Source organism: Anser cygnoides, chromosome 4 (genome assembly GCF_040182565.1).
Source record: "Anser cygnoides isolate HZ-2024a breed goose chromosome 4, Taihu_goose_T2T_genome, whole genome shotgun sequence".
Taxonomy (NCBI): Eukaryota; Metazoa; Chordata; class Aves; order Anseriformes; family Anatidae; genus Anser; species Anser cygnoides.
The window spans coordinates 15,975,268-15,996,448 of record NC_089876.1 but is presented as its reverse complement, the minus strand read 5'-3'; the positions used below and the strand labels follow the sequence as shown (position 1 = coordinate 15,996,448).

The 21,181-nt window shown below is 41.7% G+C and overlaps 1 protein-coding gene across 17 annotated transcripts in view; it reads left to right on the top strand.

Moving 5' to 3' along the window:
- The window catches only part of PROM1 (prominin 1), a 62,960-nt gene that overhangs the window by 9,391 nt on the left and 32,388 nt on the right, over nucleotides 1-21,181 (top strand). For 13 of the 17 annotated variants that reach the window (XM_066995675.1, XM_066995677.1, XM_048046843.2 and 10 more), the window contains 3 exons: nucleotides 12,981-13,039; nucleotides 16,613-16,639; nucleotides 18,227-18,432. In XM_066995675.1, the coding sequence (XP_066851776.1) occupies nucleotides 12,981-13,039; nucleotides 16,613-16,639; nucleotides 18,227-18,432 (292 nt within the window). The remainder of the gene's footprint in view (nucleotides 1-12,980; nucleotides 13,040-16,612; nucleotides 16,640-18,226; nucleotides 18,433-21,181) is intronic. The other 4 variants (XM_048046848.2, XM_048046854.2, XM_066995673.1 and 1 more) reach the window with 1 other exon arrangement.

Below are 21,181 nucleotides of genomic sequence, written 5' to 3'. Positions count from 1 at the left end.
TAATAGGGTTAAGTTGACTGATAGTTGTGACGTGGTGTGTGTCACCTGTTGGGCTGGAGACCTTCAGGTGGGAACTTTGCGTGTAAAGGGCATGGTCAGTGTGATCCTCTGGCTGCTCTGAATATCTTAGCATGGCTTTGTCTTTGTTCCCATGGAAACTGGTTGTTAGTTGCGGTAAGACGATTTTAATCTGAGATTCCACTTGCCAGCAGGACGTGCACAAATCTTCACTTTCACAGCTTGTGTCTTGTAACTAAAGCGTGAAGAGTTCACAAAAGAAACAAACTGGGAATAAAGTTCCTTCTCTTTTTAGATGAAATAAGGCAAAAACTTAAAGGCATGTTTACCTCGTATTGTATCTGAGTGTATTGCTGGACTGTTGTGCCACTTGCTTTAAATTACAACTGCTTTGTTCCAGCTTCTGCTTTTTAGTCTGGATTGCTCTGTTCCTGCTGAAGCAGGAGGAAAGCTTTCATGTGAACTTGAGTGCGTATGCTTGCCGGGCAAAGCATAGCATTAAGTGTACTGTTTATCTGTGGGGAAGAAGAACAGCAAGCTGTTTTTAGACCTGGACTGCATCCCTCAGTCCTTTCTGTTTGCAGAGTCTCACCTGTTGAGCAGTTTGAGGATATGACTGAAGAGCAGAAGTGGTCTGTTTTAGTGCAAGTCCTGGCTCTGACCCCCGTTGTCCTTCCTTTTTCCTCGCCTGGTCAGTCTTTCAAAGCAGCTGCAAATCAAGTTCAGCAAGTTAGTCTTGTGTTCCTTATCTCTGAAACTGGTATCCCACATGAGTGTATTCAGCAATTGTAACATATTTGATATTTAAAAAAAAAACACACACAATTTTATGTGAAAATAAACAGCGTGTCTAGCTAGTATAGCTGTAATAGAAAAAACATAGTAAAACCCTCTTGGAGGTAGGTTGGATGAACACTGAGGATATTGTGGGGTTTTTAATACATCAGATGTGTTAGAGTTGAGGTTCTAAAGCAAAACATCAAAAGACTTTATCACCCCCTCAATTAAAAAGTCAGAATTTTATTTTTTTGTATAAAATTAGCTTTTTTTGAAAAAAAGTTTACTTCTTGCGTGTCCATTTCTACTTGGCTTTTGCTTCCTGTAACTAATAAATCTTCCACAGTTTCTGTATGAAAAAAAGCATCCGTGCGAAGGTGAAAGGATAAGATCTGTGGTTTTCTGATCTGGTATCTGAACAGAACAGGTTCAGGAAGCCTTTCCTTTTTTGGCAATTTCAATCTAATAGTAGACTAAATGCGACACTTGACACTAACACCCTTGCCTCATCTGCACAAGCATCTCAGCCATGCCTGCATGAGATGCACGTGCATCTGGGTGCTGCAGCACTGGAGCTAAATGCAGCCGTGCATGGCTGTGATGTCCTCTTGGTTCGAGATCCGAGACTCCTGGAGGTGCTGGCCATGTCCAAGAACTGCATTCTGGCTCTGGCTTACGTGCAGATGCTGCAGCTCATCAACACAGGACAGTGCTCAGGTTTCCAAAACTATTACGACCTTTTGTAAAAATTTAAAACATCCTTTTCCAGTTGCGCAAAGTCGTTCTCGGTATTATTTCAGATGCAGAACCATGCTGATGTGATGTACTGCTTTTTTGAGCGACTCTTTGACAGCTCTCCCCTGTGCACCACCTGGGTTGGTTTTCTTAAAACTTGCCTCCTGGAGCTGGACTGGGGGCACAGATGCAATTGGTGGTGCAGGAAGCTGGAGGGAAGAAGAGCAAGACCTGCCTTAGAGTAAGGTAGCTGTTAAATTGGCTAAGCTGTGTTGTGAAACGACAGCTTCAGTGAGATGTAGTCGCTGCCTTCACCACGTGCAGGTACTGTTCTTTTTAGTGCTGTGGCTAGAAGTGTGGCACAAATTTAAGGCAGTAGCCAAAGTGTGTTTATCAAAAATGCAGGTTTCGGTGGTAGGGGTTGTATGTAGCACGTAGCAGTGGTAGTGATTTGGGTAGAACTGGAATAACGGCGGATTTACAGAACTCCTTTATTTAGTCTTGTGGGGTATATATTGAAAGAAACGCCTTGTGTCTAAGGTTAGAAATACTGTGGAATACTGAACAGCAGGAAGATACAAGATAAATTAGCATCTTCTTTTCTCTGCCCACTCACATACGCTTAAGGAAACAGCGTTTAAAAGATCATTGCTCATTTCGTGCTGGGAAGTTAAGAGATGCTCCACTTGATGATATACATGTGTAAACAAGGAATAATACTGAAATACTTTCTGACGGGGACTTAAAGTATGCTTTTTATATTAGGCATCAGAAGCGTAGTTCTTTTTTCCACAAACTATTCCAAACTGAAGACTATTTAACAGATTGCTTGTCAGATTTTTTGTGGATGGGGAGGAGACAGAGGTTCTGTCTCCTTAAGGGGAGGCTTAAACAGATCATCTGCTGGAAGCCACCATAGGAAAATATGGTTGCAGACACTAACAGTTCTCTTTTAGAGACAGGTATTAGGTAGACAATATGCAAGTCAGTTTTAACCGCTGTAGCACATCTGATTAATGCAAGATTTTCAGATTTACGTACACCTGGAATCCTCTCTCCACAGTATCCCGAGTGCTTGCCCTGATCTGGTTTAATGCTAGATGCCAGCTGTGCCTGGGACAAATCCATGCTTCTACAGTAATTGAAAAATGACAATTCAGCTTCACAGTTTAGAATCACGGAATGGTTTGGGTTGGAAGGGATGTTAAAGATCATCTAATCCCAACCCCCCTGCCATGGGTAGGGACACCTCCCACCAGACCAGGTTGCTCACAGCCCCATCCAGCCTGGCCTTATAACTTCAATAATATTAAGACAGAAGTGAGAAATTAATGAAAATGAACCTTGAGCAGAGCTTGAGGGAGTTGGGTTACTTTCCGTGGGGAGGCTGCTCAGAAGGGGCTGATGAGCAGTGATCCCTGCATCAGTGCAAGGGCTGAGGTCTGAGTGCAGCCAGATCCAGGGTCTGTGGCTACAAGGAGGGGAGGAGTGGGAGGTACGGGACGGTATCATCACATGAGCTCACTTTGCCATTTGCGTATCATTCTAGGTAAAAATAAAGTGTTGTGTTTTCTTATTTGTTCATTTGTTTTTGAAAAAAGGTACCGCCTCCTAAAAATGCATGTATTTAGATGGGCAGTACTACTGTGTGCAGTGTGTATGAGTGGGTAACGTTAGTTCTGTTGAATGTAGTGTGGTGTCTATGCACCAGCAATTACAGTAAAACAGTGAATTAAACTCTTTAAGTTCTCTGTGTGTTCATTTTTCTTTGCGTCTCTAAAAGATTGGCCAACCATGTCATATTTCATGGCAAAGAGGTAAGCATGTTGGGCATCAGCCCAAGTTTTACCTTTCAGAGGCCAGTGTGCAGTCACAGTCGGAGAATGCACCACCTGGAGAGAGGAGTAGTTTGTGTCCCTCCCTCTGGTAACAAAATTGTAGTCAGGAAACCTGAAACACTGAAGGATGAAAGCTTATTTGAGATTTCCAGAGCATACCTGCCAACATCTCATATGGTGAGAAGCGTGACGGAATAGGTTTTGGGTCAGCCGATTCTCTGGTGACATGTATCATCTGTGAACCTCTCGGAAAGTTTTCCTTGATTGCAGACATTGGGTGGGTTTTCAGGCCACTCACCTGAGGCTCCCTGTTTTTCCTGGCCCTACAATGGCACCTATTCTGCTGCCCATCCTCCCCCTCTGTTTTATTTATATAAGTTTTTCTATCAACCAAGTGTTGAACCTCAGAAGAGGTTCCTCAGATTGTGGAATGGACAGGGACTGAGAGAGGGGATCATAGAATCAGAAGGGTTGGAAAAGACCACCAAGATCATCTGGTCCAACCACCCACCTACTGAACTTACTGGGATAATGTTTTCAAAACCCTGGAGGAGTCTCAATTCCTTCATCATCTTTACAAAGCAATTTGAATTAATGTGAGATATTGTATGGATACTGCTTGCTTTTGGAAGAGCAGGCATTTGACTTTGTTTTCTTTTGTTATGGGCCTTCATAATTACACGACATTAGCCTAGCCCTCTCATTTTTTTTCTTGTCTGATAATTTGCTTAGGTTGTCTTTTCCAGGGCAACAAACTCTTCTTGGTGCGTAATGGCTTTTTCTTAAATGATGTCAGCCAAAGTAACGGGAGTCTGACATATTTCTGCAAGAAATGTTGTTTCTGCAGGCCTAATATTCAATGTTTAGTTACGTTTAAAGTTATGAGAATTAGAAATTTTTCTTCTCCCTTGCTCTTGCTTTTTTTTTTTTTTTTTTTGCTTCTCAAGTTGTGGTATGTAGATTTTTTGTATTTTAGCGAAACAAAACGCTGTTTTTTTCCTAACTGAATGTGCACTATTGAAAAGTTAGTGGAGCAAAATAATGTATCACTATTAATTTAGTGATTTTGAACATTATTAAATCTTTCCATATTGAAAGTTTTTAAGTGTACTTTTCCTTTTCCACAAGTGAGTTATTTTCTAGTTAGAAGGGAAATCAGCTGATCAGAAATCAGCCACAGATGCCCACTGTTGTAGTTTCAACTGATTAATTTCAGTATATATGCCTTAGTGTAAGCTTATCAATCACAAAAAAAAAAAACCCAACATCCAAATCCTGCTTTGCATTTTTTTTAAATACGCAGATGTATTTCTTCTCATCTAAAAAGAGTTGATTTTAATTGCTTTGGATGTTTAACTCAGCTGAAAGATGCCCAGGTACAAAAGATGAAAGCTGAAAGATGTACCTGTACAAAGCTGAGATCTTTCTCCAAAGTAGCAACTTTTCCTTTTTCTTTAATTTTTTTGAGTGAAGGGGTGATCTCCATAGTATTTCGAACCATTGTGTGTGCCACCATTATCAAACGTGGAAGATTCTGGCCCTTGCATAAATGGAAAAACAAAGAGAGGGAATGCTGAGAAATCACAGTAAAGCTGCAGAAAGCCACTTACTGAGGTAAGTAAAAGCTGGTACCAGCAGGGCGCCAGCGTGTCACTCCCAATTATCTGCACTCATATTTCCAACAGTTCAAGTTATGCAATACAGAGATAGGATTTTCTGTGCTTCCCTCAGTTTGTGGGAACTTCTGAGAGAAGTGAAGAGCAGGAAAACCGCAATTGTTCTATAATGAAGGTGTTTACTATTTTGATAAAAATTACAAGTCCAATATGTTACACCATTCTTGAACTATCAAGAAATTGCTCTGCAGTATGCTCAAACAGACAAGCATATACAATGTAACAAGTTAAATCTTTTCCTGTAATCTGTTGGAAATCCTTACCAGATGGTGGCCTGGAGAGAACTTTAGGTAGCTACTACAAACAAAATAAATGGCAAAAAATAGCTGCAGTGGCACAAACAATGCACTACAGAAGTTTCATTGTGTTCAGAAAATGAGACGGTGCAGTTTCTGTGTGGATACTTCTTCAAAGCTTTATACTTGACTTTGTGTCTGCATGATATATGCAAATTTATTGCAAACTCCTAAGCAGAGATTTTTCTAAAGGCTTCTCTCTTTTTGTTCTTTTTCCAAAACTTCAGCAAGAACAGAACTTTCTTTGTAGCAAAGAACTGCTAAAAAGTCCCTGCAAAGGTTATTTTCAAAGGAGAAATCTTTCATTTTAGGTGTAGTATAACAGTTAATATTGTGGCTTTGGCTTTTTTTTTTTTTTTAACTTTAAACTTATTTTCTGGCCAGGCTCTTTAACATTGTCTGCATATGTTCATGGAAAGCCAAAAAAAAAAAAAGGCGGGGGGGGGAGGGGATGATAAATTCAGCCTGGGGCAGCTGTAAGGTGTGAGGACATTTTTGTGGAAGACAAAATTACTTGGTTGGTCTTCCTGAGTAATAACAACCTTGAGGAAGCTAAATTTATAGAAATTCTGTAGTTTCATCCATGCTTTGAGGAAATTAGGGAACTTTTTCTGTGAATGAATGAAATTCATAGACTGTCACTTATCTAATCCACTGCTGTGTAATTTCTTCCATATAACAATTGTTTTCTGTCAGTAGGGTGTAAAGAGAGTCCCGGATATTTCACATCCTGGTTATTGCAGGATGTGTGCTTGGCAGCTGTTGGCTGCCCTGCAGTTCCACATCTTCAGCGATTGCACTGCACCTGGTCCTACCTGCGCTCTGATTAAAACTCACCCAGCTTAGACCACTCCTACAGTTTTGATCCAGCTCACAGCTGTTCATCCATCTCCTCAGCCGTTTCATATTGTAGCCTGACCCCTCTCACATCACCCCTCACTGCATCCAGTATAAGCTAAGCCTCATTTCTAGGCATTCTTTTCTTTCAGCCACGATTAAGGCAGTACACACTCTTCAAGACTACTAAGATGTTAAATGCACTTACTACATATTTGCTTTTTGTCTCATTTTGTGTGTTGCTGGATTTTCATACAGATCCAGAGTAGTCCAGGATAAGCTGGGAATGTAGCATTATTCTCTTGCTTTTGATCACCATGCAATTAAAGTCAGGGAATGAGAATGGGAGATAATCGTGTTGGTGAGAGGAAGCAGCATACTGAAGGCAGAAGAGGGTGAAAAGTCAAACTTGCATTGCAGATGAAATGAGAAATTAAAATAATTAGGCAATTTTGTATGTATTTTTGGTTAAAACCTCCATGCAACCAGGCACTGCAGAATATTGGGTTCTAGGGCATCATTTTGCATGTCAGTATAATGGCAAGGTTCTTTTTTTGTTTGCCTTTTTTCTTGTCCATTTTTTCCTTAGATTGGGATCAAGGGTTATGGCTCCAGTCTGTCCAACTGAGACATTGTGAAGAGGGGAGTGACACCTTTTAATTTGGGGTTGAAAAAGAATGGTCTAGCCTATATGAGTGAATTCATGTATTACACATTTTCATCTGTGGACTGACGTGGTTTTCTGTTGCATGGGAAGTGGAAAGATCTCAACTCAGCAACTTCCTATCTCACCTACAGAGTGAGTTTTCTTGCCCTGCAGAAAGAGGAAAGGTGGCATGGTGTGAGGAATACAGCAGGACACTCTGTGCACCAATGTGCATGTTGGGTTCTCCTGCTGTCACCATTACTGAGCTCCCACCTAGCCCTGCAGTGGAGCCAAAGCCAAGTGATCATTGCAGGAGTCAAAGAACCACAGAATCTCCAGAGTTGGAAGGGATCCACAAGGATCATCGAGTCCAACTCCTGGCTCCGCAAAAGACCACCCGAAAATCAGACCATGTGTACGAGAGTGTTGTCCAAACTTTTTTTGAGCTCCAGCAGGCTCGGTGCCATGACCACTGCCCTGGGGCGCCTGCCCCAGTGCTTGACCACCCTCTTGGTGAAGAGCCTTTTCTTAACACCCAGCCTGACCCTCCCCTGTCCCAGCTCCATGCCATGCCATGCCCTTGGGTCCTGTCGCTGTCCCCAGAGAGCAGAGCTCAGCGCCTGCCCCTCCGCTCCCCTCGTGAGGGAGCTGCAGGCCGCCATGAGGCCTCCCCTCAGCCTGCTCTGCTCTGGGCTGAACAAACCAAGGGACCTAAGCCGCTCCTCGTACATCTTCCCCTCCAGACCCTTCACCATATTTGTAGCCCTCCTTTGGAAATTCTTTAATAGTTTCATGTCCTGGTGACCCCCAAAACTGCACACAGTGCTCGAGGTGAGGCCGCACCAGCGCAGAGTAGAACAGGGATTAGGAATGGTACGAGTGAGCAGAGCCATTAGGTAGTTTGGCAGCGGTGCAGGGACGGTCCCTAGGTTACCTGCGGGAGGAGACCCCTTCAAAAGGAGTGGGCTCTGACCATGGCTCACGTTAATGGCAAGAGGTGTTCTGACTCTGGGGAAGCAACCAAAACTCCGCTCAGGTCAAAGCAAGTATGTTAAAACGTCAGTAAGCTTGCAGTAAAACTTGCTATAAAACACCCAGAAGATTTTTATCTCATATAACATTTCAGATGTTATCAAGCTTTTCTGGTTTTCGTGGACTTGCAAGGGTTGTTTTTTATTCTGTGTCATAATTAGAGAGGGAAAGAAAACCAAGCTTGAAGCTATTTTAATTCATTAATTTCAGACTAATTATTGCTATTTTTTCATGACAGTTAATGGGATCAAACTGACCCATATTCAGAAACACGCTGAACTGTGAAGTGAGTCCATAGTCCATTGACTTTTATCTGTTAGAGATGAAGGGGAGTGGGATGAAATATTGTGATATGAGAATGAGGTGGCATGAAAGCAGTTATTAACTTATCATGTATATTATCTATATAATTCTCCCCTGTTGTTCTGAAGATCTCCATTCAGTGTGAGTTGAATGCTTCAGTCATGGTGCTTACTGGTTTGCTTGAAGTCTTTTTCAGAATAGAAGCCTAATATGTTACATTACGCTTAAAAGGATAAATTAATTTCTGGCATAATTTGATTAATGCAGGAGTTACACTATAGCTGAACTGGCTCAATGGAATTGTTTGAGTGAAGATCAAGCACAGTGTTCCCAGAGGTTTTACTCCTGCTGTTTTCCTGTCACCTAGATTTGAAAAGCTTTCTTGGCAGAAGCATTTGTAACTAATTTATGTTGGTACTTAATAGCCAGAGAGCTTATTTTTAAATCTGTATTATTTTTGCTATTGTTTTCTGTCAAGTAGTTCTAAGAAGCAGACCTAGTGGTAACCTCATTTTCTTGTCTGAGAAGTACAGTATTGGGCCTGTGTGCACGATCCTCATGCAATGCAGGAGGTGGTGATTGTTTCTTCATCACAAATTGCATTGGTAACTGAACAGTTCATCCGGCTAGTTAGATTTAACCAGGGCAGATAGATTTTTGCATGTGCGATGAGAGCAGGAAGGAGGCAGTGCAAAGCAGTAATGTAATTAGCCGTGTAAATGAGTCTCACAAGGTAAATCTCTTTAACCCCAGTGATGAAATGTGTTCTGGGCTAGAGCTTCAGATTACTGGCCCTGTGAAACAATGTGTGCAGCTGGTCAAGCCAAGATTTCGGAAGTAATCCAGTTAATTTGAAAATAGAGGACACTGCTCTTTCTCACACCTGCCTAGTGCTTTTATGTCTGAAACAGAAATCAGACGCAAGGTGTCAGATCAGCTGTGAGGTACTCTGCTGATGATACAGAATAGCATCATGTGGAGTTACCTTAGTTCAGTTTTAAATAAAAACGTATTTGAATGCTAGAGATGAGGCTAGCTAGGGAAGAAAGGCACTTCATAAAAGCAAACGTAAATTGTGTAGATGAGTGAATTAAACATAGGCGGAGGTGCCTCTGCAGTGTGCTACAGTGAGCTATGTAGCCATGTGTGAAAACTTGGTGCTCCTGGTACACAATTTACACAGGGGGGCACAGGACACTCCCCCACTTAACCTTTAAGTACTGCTGTAGTAAATGTGCATACAACCTGAGATGGAGATTCGTGATCCTGCAAAACTCTGAGGCATGTTTGTGCCTACACGTGTAGGTGGGTAAGTGAAGGTAATTCTACATTTGGTTTTAGCCAATAGTATTTTTTTTTTACGGGAATATTTATATGACTTCCACATTTCATTTGAAATGAATTAACTGGCAATACGTCTAACAGTTGATACCGAGGGCTATTGAAATAGTAAATTCATTGTAAAGAATGGTCAACCGTTGTGTGCTGCCTGGTGAGAAAAACACCCTGAAGCTTCAAATTACTTCTGGAAAAAAAAATCTTTCCCAAGTAATATAAGTAGTAAATCTTTATTCAGCAGGGAAAACTCACATTCTGAAATTGAGTTAAAAAATGGGCTGTGTAATAGTAGTCATTGTGCTGTGTATGACATGAAACCTGTTATTTCTCTCACTATTGAATACCTAATGAAATCCGTGTGGGAACTTCTTGTACCTGTTTTCAGGCGTTCTTGTTTACTATAATCCTAAAGGTGCTTCAGTTTCTGCTTAAAAGGTTTTAGAGCCTCCAAATTTTGTAAACACACAGAAAGTGCCATTTCCTGCATCAGTTTGTCATAGTGTATTCCAGTTCTGTCATTTTTTTTTTTTGACTGTCAGGATATAAATGGTGGAAAGTATAAATAACAACTGTGAATCAGGAATATGTTGAGCAAATTAAGTGTATCACAGGTAATAGGGGTTTCCTATTACCCACAGGTAATAGGGGTAATCACAGGGGTTTGGGATATATATTTATGTATTTATTTTATATGTTGGATACTGTCCTTGAAGATGATCAAGCCCTGACTAGACGTAGCCCTGAGCAACCTGTGGTAGGTGCCCCTGCTCTGAGCCAGGGTTTAGCCTGGGTGATCTCCAGCCTCAACTGCTCTGTGGTTCTGTTCAGTAGTTTTATATATACATACACATACAGATGTCCATAAATGTATGTATCTGTGTAAAACTTTATGTAAAACGTTTTATTTTCATATATGACAGGGAACAAACACATTCAAGTAGAAAAACTGATTAAAAACTCAGTTTTTATTCAATTGGACAGGCTACTGCTTTTTAAATTGTAGCTTGTACTGATTCACAACAGGAAACGTGTCAAAGGAAGCCTTTGTCAATAATAAAAAACAGCTTCCTTACATGCCTCCTGGCAGTGCTGTCACTCCTCTGCTAAATTATATATGATAAAAAGTTGGCATGATTGTAGGATAATTTTAGAACAGCTTGGATCAGAAGGGAGCTCTGGAGGTGCCTGGGTCCAACCTTTTCCCACAGCAAGGGCAGCTCCAAGGCAGAAACAGCCTGGCAGTTGGGGCTGTGGAGCAGAGGCCAGGAGGGCGATGCTGCAGCATCCCTGGGCGATTGGCCCCCATCTTTGTCCTGCAGGCAGTCTGTAGCAGTTCGTGTGGCTAAGGAGTGCAGAAGCTGGGCCTTCCTCTTCCTTCCTATCGCACTGTGATTTGAGATGGGAGAAACTTCTCTGCAGTGGCTGTTCTGCAGTGGGGTGTTATACAGTGCTAAATGATTGAATAAATATATAAACAAAAGGGTTATTTTAGCCCTTTTCTTCTGCTTGCTAAATCTAGCTGCAGAGAAAATTCATTGTATTACATATTTCATGCACCAAACCTTTCTCAAATTTACTTGCTGGGAAGGTATATAGATTTAAACAAGAAAGAAATTTTGCCTTTGCTGCAGAAGAAAAAGCTTGTCTAATACAACCAGCGTGAGTTATCTTTTGGGGATTTGTGCAGTGCTGCCTCATTTGGCTGTGTATACCTCCTGAAACTCCCCGAGAAACCCGCGTGCTGTCAGGGATGCTGTGAGCGTCTCTGCACAGGGAGGCCTCTGCCAGCCCCAAGGTGAGAGAGATCTCAGAGCAGCAGCTGTGGATCAGGTGTGTGCTGCCCGTAGAGCAGTATGTGCCCTTTTCTCCAGCGGTCTCCCGACTCTCAAGGTGTTTAGTAGCTGTGCTTGAACATTTTATGAGGATTATAACTCCTCTCTTCTTCCTGGGCTGCTGTTTTATTTATGTTTTGGTTTTACTCCTATTATTGTGGGATTCAGCCTAATCTTCTAGTTTATGCCTAGTTTTTCCAAAATGAGGTTGTCTCGCTATAGAGGGTCCTTGATCTACTGCTTGTGCTCCTCCTTTCAAATATACCTCTCATCTGTGGATGATTTGTGACTTGGTGCTCCTCTGATACGTTAACAGGCTTTTATTTTCAATTTTTAATTTGCAGTCTTGGTGGCTACAGCTTCCTTGCAGGGAATACTTTCCTTGGTACATTGAAAACAGCAGGCGTTGCTCTGCTGTTGTGTTTTTTTTCCCCTTTGAAACAGTTTTCTGTGAGGAACTTCTCAGGATCTCTTGAACTCGCAGACCATCGAGTACTTGTTCTCTCTGCAGGGTGCTGGGGAACAAGGGCTGTGGAAACTGTTCTCTTGGGGGTTTGTTTTTCTGAGACGTGCAGAACTGGAGAATAGCGAACAGCATCTGAACGTTTCATGAGTGCTACAAGAAATTCTGAGGGGGCTTGGATTTATGTTTTAGAGGTGAATAGTTATTTTTGAATCTATAGGTCCTTTACTGACCCACCGAACAAGAGGGTGTATGGAGGCTTTTCTCAAGGAGGTTCAGCTCCATATGGGGCAACTAGTGATAGGACTATAAAGCCCAGCTCAATATGAACGTGAGGGGCAGAGAACTCCTTCCTAATGTGCTTCGTCTTCGTCAGAGGAACCAGAAGTTCAGTCCATCATTTCTCCCACACATCCGAGCACAGCTGCTTGTGCGCGGCCTAGTGTGGAGCTCGGAGCATGGAGCTAAGTTTCTAACATTGAGTGGCTCTGTTGATGTTAAACTCCTACCTCATTTTCTTGAGTGGATGCTGTATCTTGTCTATGTTGTGAGTAAGTTAGATATGAGTGTTTGAGATACAGTTGTGCTTGCAGTAACCTGGTATGTGTTAGGCTTTCTGATTTCTTTTGGCAGTGTTGTGTACTCTCATGCAAGGTCCCTGTTGGTTCAGGGACCCCCCAAAACATGAAAGAAGAGAAATTGGGATAAAGTGGGCAAGATAAAGAGCTTCTTCCTTGTGTTGTTCTGTCAAGAAGTCATCCTTATCATGCTTGTTTTGCACATAATGTAATTCTGTGTTTATATGTATCTATATATATGTGCATGCCATAAACATGAAGCAAAGCTGAAACCCAGAACTTTGTCCAAGTAATTGATAAGTTTGTGCTTAACTTTTAATAATGTTGCTAAGGTACAGAGGGTGACCTCAGAAAAATCTTCACTGCATTTCAGTGGGATTTAATTGATAGATAACCTGGTTTTCTTCCTGTGATCTCATAAAATGCACAGATGGTTAAAAATGTTGGAACCAGACAAGTTTATGGAAACATTTATGTGCTTGCTTATCCTGTTGATGTCTATTCTTAATTGCATCTAGTCTACCTAAGAGTAGAAGTCATGCCATCCTCCTTCCCCCATTTTTATAATTTATGTTTTTTTAAAACTCTGGAATATTCTTGCTTATTTTCAGATCTCATCAGAAAAGTAGCACAGCAGAAGTTTGGGAATACACAGGGCGATTATCAAAAGGTAAATTGTCTATGTGTATCTACATAAAATAATGAAAACTGTGAATTCAGTTATATTTCTAAAATATTAAATAGTACTTTAAAGCTATAAAAATAGGATGCAAGAGTGATATTTGAGAATAACAAGACTGATGGTTTCTTATAAAATGTGGGAGCAAAACTTTTCAAAATATCACAAAGGAAATTTCATAAGCCAGTGTAAAAATACTACACATAATTAGGGCTCCCTTATAAGTTCCAGCTGTAACGTGATTATGGTGCTTATTGTGCAAAGATTGAAACCCCTTTGTGTTGAAAAATACGTTTTTTATTTAAAAATGCTTAAGAGAGAGCCATTACTGCTCAGTTCTCATGTTAATTTCAGCTATTGTCCTCAAAAAGTTTCCATAGTCTACTGATAAAGTATATTTTAGTTTATGTAGTATGCTAATCACATCAAGTATATTCTCCGTTCTCTCTTTAGGTTTGTGATTTTCCTGTAACAGCTGAAATTCTTAGGATATCTGGTAGCAAGAGGAGGTAGAACGTAACTTGGATCTGATTTTAGGCTGGTCTCAAAGACAGCACCCCATCTTTGAACCAGCATCACTGGTTGAGTTCCTGCAGTAGGAATCTTAACCGGGACCACACAATGAACAAGTTGCTTTGTGTCACCCACGAACTTATAGGATCGTGTGCCTATCAGATAGATGAGTATGGAACTTGGCACACAGGCACTAAGCTATTGCCTTGAATCAGGTGAGCTGAATGATCTTGGGATTTGAATCATAGAATCATTAAGGTTGGAAAAGGCCTCCAAGATCATCTGGTCCAACCATCACCCTACTACCAATGTCACCCACTAAACCATGTCCCTAAGCACCACATCCAACCTTTCCCTAAACACCCCCAGGGACGGTGACGCCACCACTTCCCTGGGCAACCTGTTCCAATGCCTGACTACTCTTTCTGAGAAGAAATGTCTCCTAATTTCCATCCTAAACCTCCCCTGGCACAGCCTGAGGCCATTCCCTCTAGTCCTATCACTAGTTATCTGTGAGAAGAGGCCAACCCCCAGCTCCCCACAACTTCCTTCAGGTCTCCTCCGAGCCTCCTCTTCTCCAGACTAAACAACCTCAGTGCCCTCAGCTGCTCCTCACAGGACTTGTGTGTCAGGCCCTTCACCAACTTCGTAGCCCTTCTGTATTCCAGGGCCTCGATGTCCTTCTTGTACTGAGGGGCCCAAAACTGAAGACAGAACTTGAAGTGGGAAGGCCTTGTGCTTCCATGGCTTTCTGACAGCAAGCCTGTCACTCCAGTGGTTCGATGTACTCTGCGTGACATCTGAGTGCATGGGTGTTGTCCTCATGGTACATCAAGCAACTCTTGCCAATCCCATGGGCTTGTTTGGTGGGGCTTTGTGTAGTGGTGCACCACAGATGGTGCCTGCACTCCTAGCGAGCAGCGTAGGGTGGACTTGGTTTGCAGAGTCTTTGGACAAAACATTAGAGCATAGGTTGTTACACATGAGCGTCAGTATAGTATTAAGTAACTACTATGTAAGTTGTGAGAAATGTGAGCCTAATAACAGCTGTAGTCCTCTGTGGCGAAAGCAGTTGGTAAAATTGTGTGATCATAGGGTGACAAACACAATATCAGGTGTGCTTAAGAACTAAAACAGATTTAGGCCATTAGATGTAGGTCCTAATTCTGACCTGAAACTTTGAAACAAATTTGAGAAGAGAAGTTGCATCAGGGTAAATAGAGTCCCTCAGGAGACAGGAGCATCAGAGAGAGGTAGCTGTGAAGAGGTATGCATGGCTGTGGATATGCCTCTGGATGAACTTCCAATAGGGAAAGGGAAGTGTGAATGTCACTGAATGGTGTGGGTAATAGGAAATGTTGCCTGTGGTTTTCATTGTCCAAATTCAGGAAGAATGAACTCAGACTAGGATGGGTTCGGTGAGTATTTATTAGGATGATCTGGGAAACACATAGGTCTTCAGAGTGACCTTCCAAGACACCTTCAGAGTGATACCTTCAGTGACACCTTCAGTGACACCTTCAGAGTGTCTTCCAAGACTGGAAGAGTTTGCTTAGCTTAGGAAAAGCACTGATAAGGGCTATGTTTACTCCTTATAAATATATATGAAGAGGAAGCACCAGGAAGAAAAAACTGCTATTTGGGCAAAAGATGGTGTTATCACAGAAGCAGATGCACAGAAACGGGCCATGTATAAATGCATATTAGAGGAAGACTTCCCAGTTCACCAAGCAGTAGCAAGAACAACTTCTGACATATATCCTGTTAAATTTCTGCTGTCGTTCCTCCATATCTTTTTTTTTTTTTTTTATGTCAAGCTATTTGTACAATGTGTTAGTGACCCAGGAGGCCCTTCCCAGTTCTGTGCCGTGTATCCCTGTGTTCCCAGCTGGAGTCTTACCGCGGATGTCTTACCATCCCCTGGCAGGGACACGGATCTGCCAGGATAACCTAGCAGCTGAGCACAGCTGCTGTGTGCTCACACAGAGCCAGCACGCTGCTGCTGCGATGGCTTTAGTTCTGCTGGGAGGTGTTCTTGCTTAAAAGGTTCAAAATCATACTCAGTACCATATTTTTAAGGGAGGATAAGTATTTGTTTTCCTCCCATTACAAATAAGATACCAAATACGATTTTCAATGTTTTAAGCACATTGCACAGCAGAGGTTTCATAAAGATGTGTGTGATGCAGGTGAAAAAATTTCCCTAAAACTTGAGAACATTTCTGATTCTGATTCTGTTTTAGCTAGCCCACTTTTCTGCTGACCACACAAGGAATAGCATTAACAGGTGTGAGCTTGGCATGTGGAAATGAATAGGAAAAATACAAGAACTACAGTTTTCATTGTGAAAACAAGGGGAAATTAGGTTCTTCGGAAATTCCTGTCATTGAATATTTAGCTTTCAGTGTTTTTCTGAAATATGGATGAGAAGTGAATTAGGGATCTGTTAAATACATTTCCTCAGTCCTTCTTGAATGCCTTTTCTTTTTTACTTTTGCATAATTTAAAATAAACCTCTCTGTAATTAGTTGAAAGTAAGGGTGAAATTTCTGTGTAATCTGTTAGGGTCCCAAAACCACTACTGAAATTGCTGCTCTTGTGCCAAAATAAAATTAGCATTGAAAAGAAAATGTTAGTCAGGAATATCACAGATCAGTTATGGCAGGTGGAATTTCTGAAGAAATCACTAAACCACAAAGTAATGCAATCCCTGGCCTTCTCTTCCACGAGATATGTTGGGAATTACAAGAAACAGATGTTTGGTACGGAAATAACCAGTCTGTGTTGCTCTAAGATGTGTTGGACAAAACCTAGATTCCTTTGTTTACTTGCAAAGGACTCCAGAAATTATCTGCTTCTATATTTTACTGTAAATTCTTTTCTGTGATTATTTAATGGTGCTTCTATGCGTTATTTTACTTCGGTAGCTTTTTATTATTGTTTCTGTGTTGCTAATTGTTTTGATCGTGGTTAATTATTCATTACTCAATTTGTTTTTGTGCATGCTGCCTGTGTATTATACACACTCTCCATTTGTTTTGACTTCCACAGCCAGAAAATGTTGTCCTGACTCTCCAGGTAATGTGTTATCTGGTAGATGTACAGCTTTCACAAGAAACTAACAATGTCGATACGCACTACTCCTATTAAAACATCCTTAGCTGTTTTTTGTCTTAAGTATTTTTTCCATCTAACATATTTTAAAATGTACATTGTAGAATAATTTCTGAAGTGTTCAGCTAACTACAAAAGAAAATAGGAATGTTTTTGTGGGTTAGTTTATAATTCTTTCCAAAAAAAAAGCCAAATTCTTCCAAGCACCTAGTTTGTACTCTTTACAAGGGATAACAGCAGTTAACCAGCAGTTATTAGCAATGACAATTAAAAAAACAAACAAGAACAACAACACAAAAACTAGATTTCATCCTAGAACTGGTAATTAGGTCAGAAATTTGCAACTCTGCTAATGGTGATGGTCGCTGTATTTGGATCAGTTGGTAATTAGGGATTGTGAGGAAGGGCATCAGTAAGGCTGGAAGTGGAGCATGATAGATAGCTTGTGAGAAATTGCAACTTCTTTTGCAGGACAATATGCAGCCCCACTTTCATCCTTTTACTGCCAAGCTGCCCCAGCGCTGGCAGATCTGTAAAAACAAGAAGATTCAAAGTACTGGTGTGATAATTAGTTCTCCTAAAATTGCAGAAAATATGAGGAGAGAGATTTATTAGGCAAGAGAAACAACTGGAGCATGCCCCCACCACGCTGCCTAGCTCTGCACAGGGACACCTGCCTGCCTGCCTGGGGTCTGGGCGTGTTGGTTTGTGTCTGCAGCAGAGCTCGCAGCGTGCAGAGCTCGCAGCTTGCCCCCTGGCACCCACATCGCCCTGCATGCTGCTGTGCCAGGGCTGCCTGGCCCAGCTTCACAGACCTCAAGCGCTTGCGCTGCTTCCAGCGTAAAAGCTAGTTAGGGTATTGCATTGCATGCTTCCCTTTCATTCCTTCCAGGCTTTGAAAGCACCCTTTTAGTCGCTGCTGTTTAGCTGCTTGGCACCGGAATAAATGTCTTTACCTGAGAGAGCCTAAAATCCACTCCTTTATGGTTTTCAGTCCCTAAGCAATTTTTTCTTCTACGGTTTGCAGAAAGCTCTGCTATTGCAATCTGTCACCCAGTGAAGTACTTCCCTTTGCTGTTCGTATGAATCTTTCCACTCGTAACTGATTAAAAAAGAGAACAAAGTGCCCTCCCTCCCCCAAACGAAGTGTTGATCTAGGCAGTCTTGCTGACATCTATGGAGGCCTCTTGGAAACAGATGTGAGAACCATTAGATTTGTGGTCCAGGAAAGCAAATGTGTTCGTTTTTAACCTATTTCAATGGAATCAATTTGCATTCATTTCATGTGAGCATATTTCTCCCTTCGAATTCATTCCTGTAGCTTACCTCCCTAATGCTCTAGTTAACCAAGTGTTAGCTATCGGTGTCTACAATGTCATGTGTATCTTTTTGTTGGAAAAGTTGTCGATTGTTGACAAAAACACCAGGTCCATAACCTCAGTAACTCAGTAGATGGTTTAGCCTTTAGTTTATTTTTTATTAATTTGCTCTGTATTGATTGCAGTTACTGTGTGATATCTGCTATTACCACTATTTTTGTCTGAATTACAGGCCATCTACTATGAAATCGGTTTTATAGTCTCCGCAGCCTTGGGATTGCTATTTATTTTGTTACTGCCTCTTGTGGGACTTTGCTTCTGTATGTGTCGTTGCTGTGACAACTGTGGTGGGGAAATGCATCAAAGACAGAAGAAAAATGCTGACTGTCAGAGGAGCTGTTTTGCAACATTTCTTTTTGTTGCTTCTTTAATAATAAGGCAAGTGTAATAGAACAATGCGAAGCTTGGTATAGCGCTAATTTTGCAGTGTCATATGACATTACAATGTTACTGTATTAGCCTACAGGTGTAGAGATAATTTCATTAGATTAAATAATATTACTGCTTATTAAAGAAAATGTGACTGCATTATAAAAGTGCTGCTGCCATTGATATCCTCAGGTCATTATGTATTCACTTGAGAGGAATGTAGATATGAAACATTAAAAAAAAAAAGCTTGAATTTGACAAACGAGGCTTTTGCCAGTCTCAGAGTAGCAATAGCAGAATGTTACCTTGAACTCCTGAACAGAAGATCCCGTGTCCTATGTTCCATTGCCATCCCATAGAGACCCTGAGGTACATCCTACAGTTTTGTTCTTGGTCGTGTAGTAGTGGTGAGAAAAGCAACTGTGACCTTATTTAGTATTTGTTGACCTCTAGATTGTTTTATAAGTTCGGATTAATGGGTTTTCTTTTGGGCACTGAGTGAGTTGTTTAAGCCATGCGTGTACTCGCTGTAAAACGCCTGAGTTTGGAGACATTTTAATCCTATTAACGCTAGGAGCTGATAATGGGTGATGAGGGGCTGCTGTCCAGACTTTTCTTTACCCTGTAGATGCTTTCAAAATATGTTGTTTACTTTTTTTTTTTTCGTTCAGCTTCTTCATTTTTTTCACCTGCTCTTTTTTTGTGTGTGTGTGATTTTATCTGAAAAAACATTAAATCTTTTGTTTTGTACTTTGCAGCTGTTTAGTCAGGTGGGACATACCTTGTCACTTCACTGTAACCTTGACTTCTTTTTCATTTTACTGCTGTCTGTCATGCTGAATTAAGGCTTTCCTCATGCTCACATGTAGACCTGGCTGATATCAAGTATTGGATCATTCTCTTTTCTCCCGGGCATCACTAAAAAACGTGACACTTAAGTATTCTGAAAACCAGAAAGCCAAATGGTAGCAGGTGAAGCAGGTGATAGACACATCCTTGCCATGATGACAGGAGAAAAGTTCTTCCAGTTGCGGTGGTGCCTCAAAGAAAATGCTATGAGTTACCTGTCAGCATGCTGGAGCTGCAGGGATGTCTTTATGCCGTGTCTCAGGACGCTGTGCTCTGGTTACGATGCCTGAGGGCTGCTGCCTGTCAGCTGAGTCTCCCGTCAGTCTCTGCAACTTGTGCGTTTGCTGCCAGCCATTCCTGTTAAGCATACCCAGGGTAACAACTGCATCTCCCCACGTCCTGAATGGTCAGTCAGCGATCCCCAGTAACACGCTTTCCAGGACTAGGGAAGCTGCCCCTTTAACTCATCCTTATTTTTTTTCTTCTGTATCAGACATCAGGAGTATCAGATGCTTACCCTAAGGGAGGGCTTGGCCTGAGCTCTGTCTGCAGGTTTCCACAGGCAGAGATAATCCCATACGACTCCCCAGCTAAGTCTCTAATGCTGTGAGTGCTGCGCAAGGCAAGACAGGCTTTACGCAGGTAATATTACTGACCCCAGCCCAGCTGAGACAGGTCTAGCTCTCAGATTTCCACTACACACCTGTACAAAGCAGGAGGCTGATGCCCTTCCTAGATCTTCTTTAACAAAGGAAGAGAAGATGCCACGCCTGGATCTATTTAAAACCACGTCAGCTTCCTTACCATTGTTCTGAAAGGCGAAAGGACTTGTTGGTAGCTGTTCCCTCCCCACCCTTTCCTCGTGGATGTATTTTCTACTTTTCCCCCAACTTGCAGTTTCAGCTTAGTTGGAAGATTTACCTGTAGCTGTTTTTCCCAAAGCCACACTTCTCAAGGACTGTGCCACGGCTTCATGCATAAGCAGTGACATTAATATAAAAGAGTTCGGTCCTGTGCAAGTCAAATGCTTGTGGCTACTTGCAGACATAGCCAAAAGAACAAGAGCTTAAATAATCTCCACTGCTACTGCTATGTCTGACTGTGCCATGAAATCACTAAGATGTGTCCTCTCGTTTGAATAGGAAGTTTGTGCAGCGTTGGAGGTCTCCCTTTGAAATATTTCTCCCACAGATGTGTTTAGGAAGGCAGCCATCCCTTGTAGTGCTCTGAAACCACACCGCCAGCGGAGCTCTGCTTTGAGGGGCCCACGGTGGAATGAACACGTGGACAGTTGCTGGAGGGAATGAGAGGGGTTTCTAGGGGATGGGCTTGTTCAGGATGTACTGCCCAAATGTATTTTCTGCATCTTCCTCTCCGTTCCCTCTCTCTTGCAGTGCCAAGCATTCTGGGATTCTCTCATTCAAAAGATCGAAGCACAGAAGAACAATAGGAAGCATGAGCCATTTTTCTTTTTTTTTTCTTTTTTTTTCTTCTTTTTTTCCTCTTTATTTTTTCAGTCCTTGGTCTGAAAGACAGATCCAAACTGTCTTTCTGTGGCTGGGGAAGTCAGGTCAAATGCACGGTAGAAGAGTAAGAGTAGGGGAAAGATGCTGAACACTGAGCTTGCAATAGATGGTGTGTATATATAGGCAACAACTCTTGAATACTGGTAACATGAAGAAGACTTTTTTTTATGTCTCAGCATGCAAGTTCAGACTTGCCTGTATGTGCTGTTAATGTAGATTTTTAGGAGATTTCAGCTAGTAGATTTTATTCATGGGGAACATTATTTCTTCTCACTTTTCCACTGACAGTGTTCTGGTTATTAGGATGAGGTTTTACGTCTACTGAGAAGTTGCGTAAAGGAAGGGCAAAGATGCCAGCTCTTTTTTAAAATAAAGCAAACAAA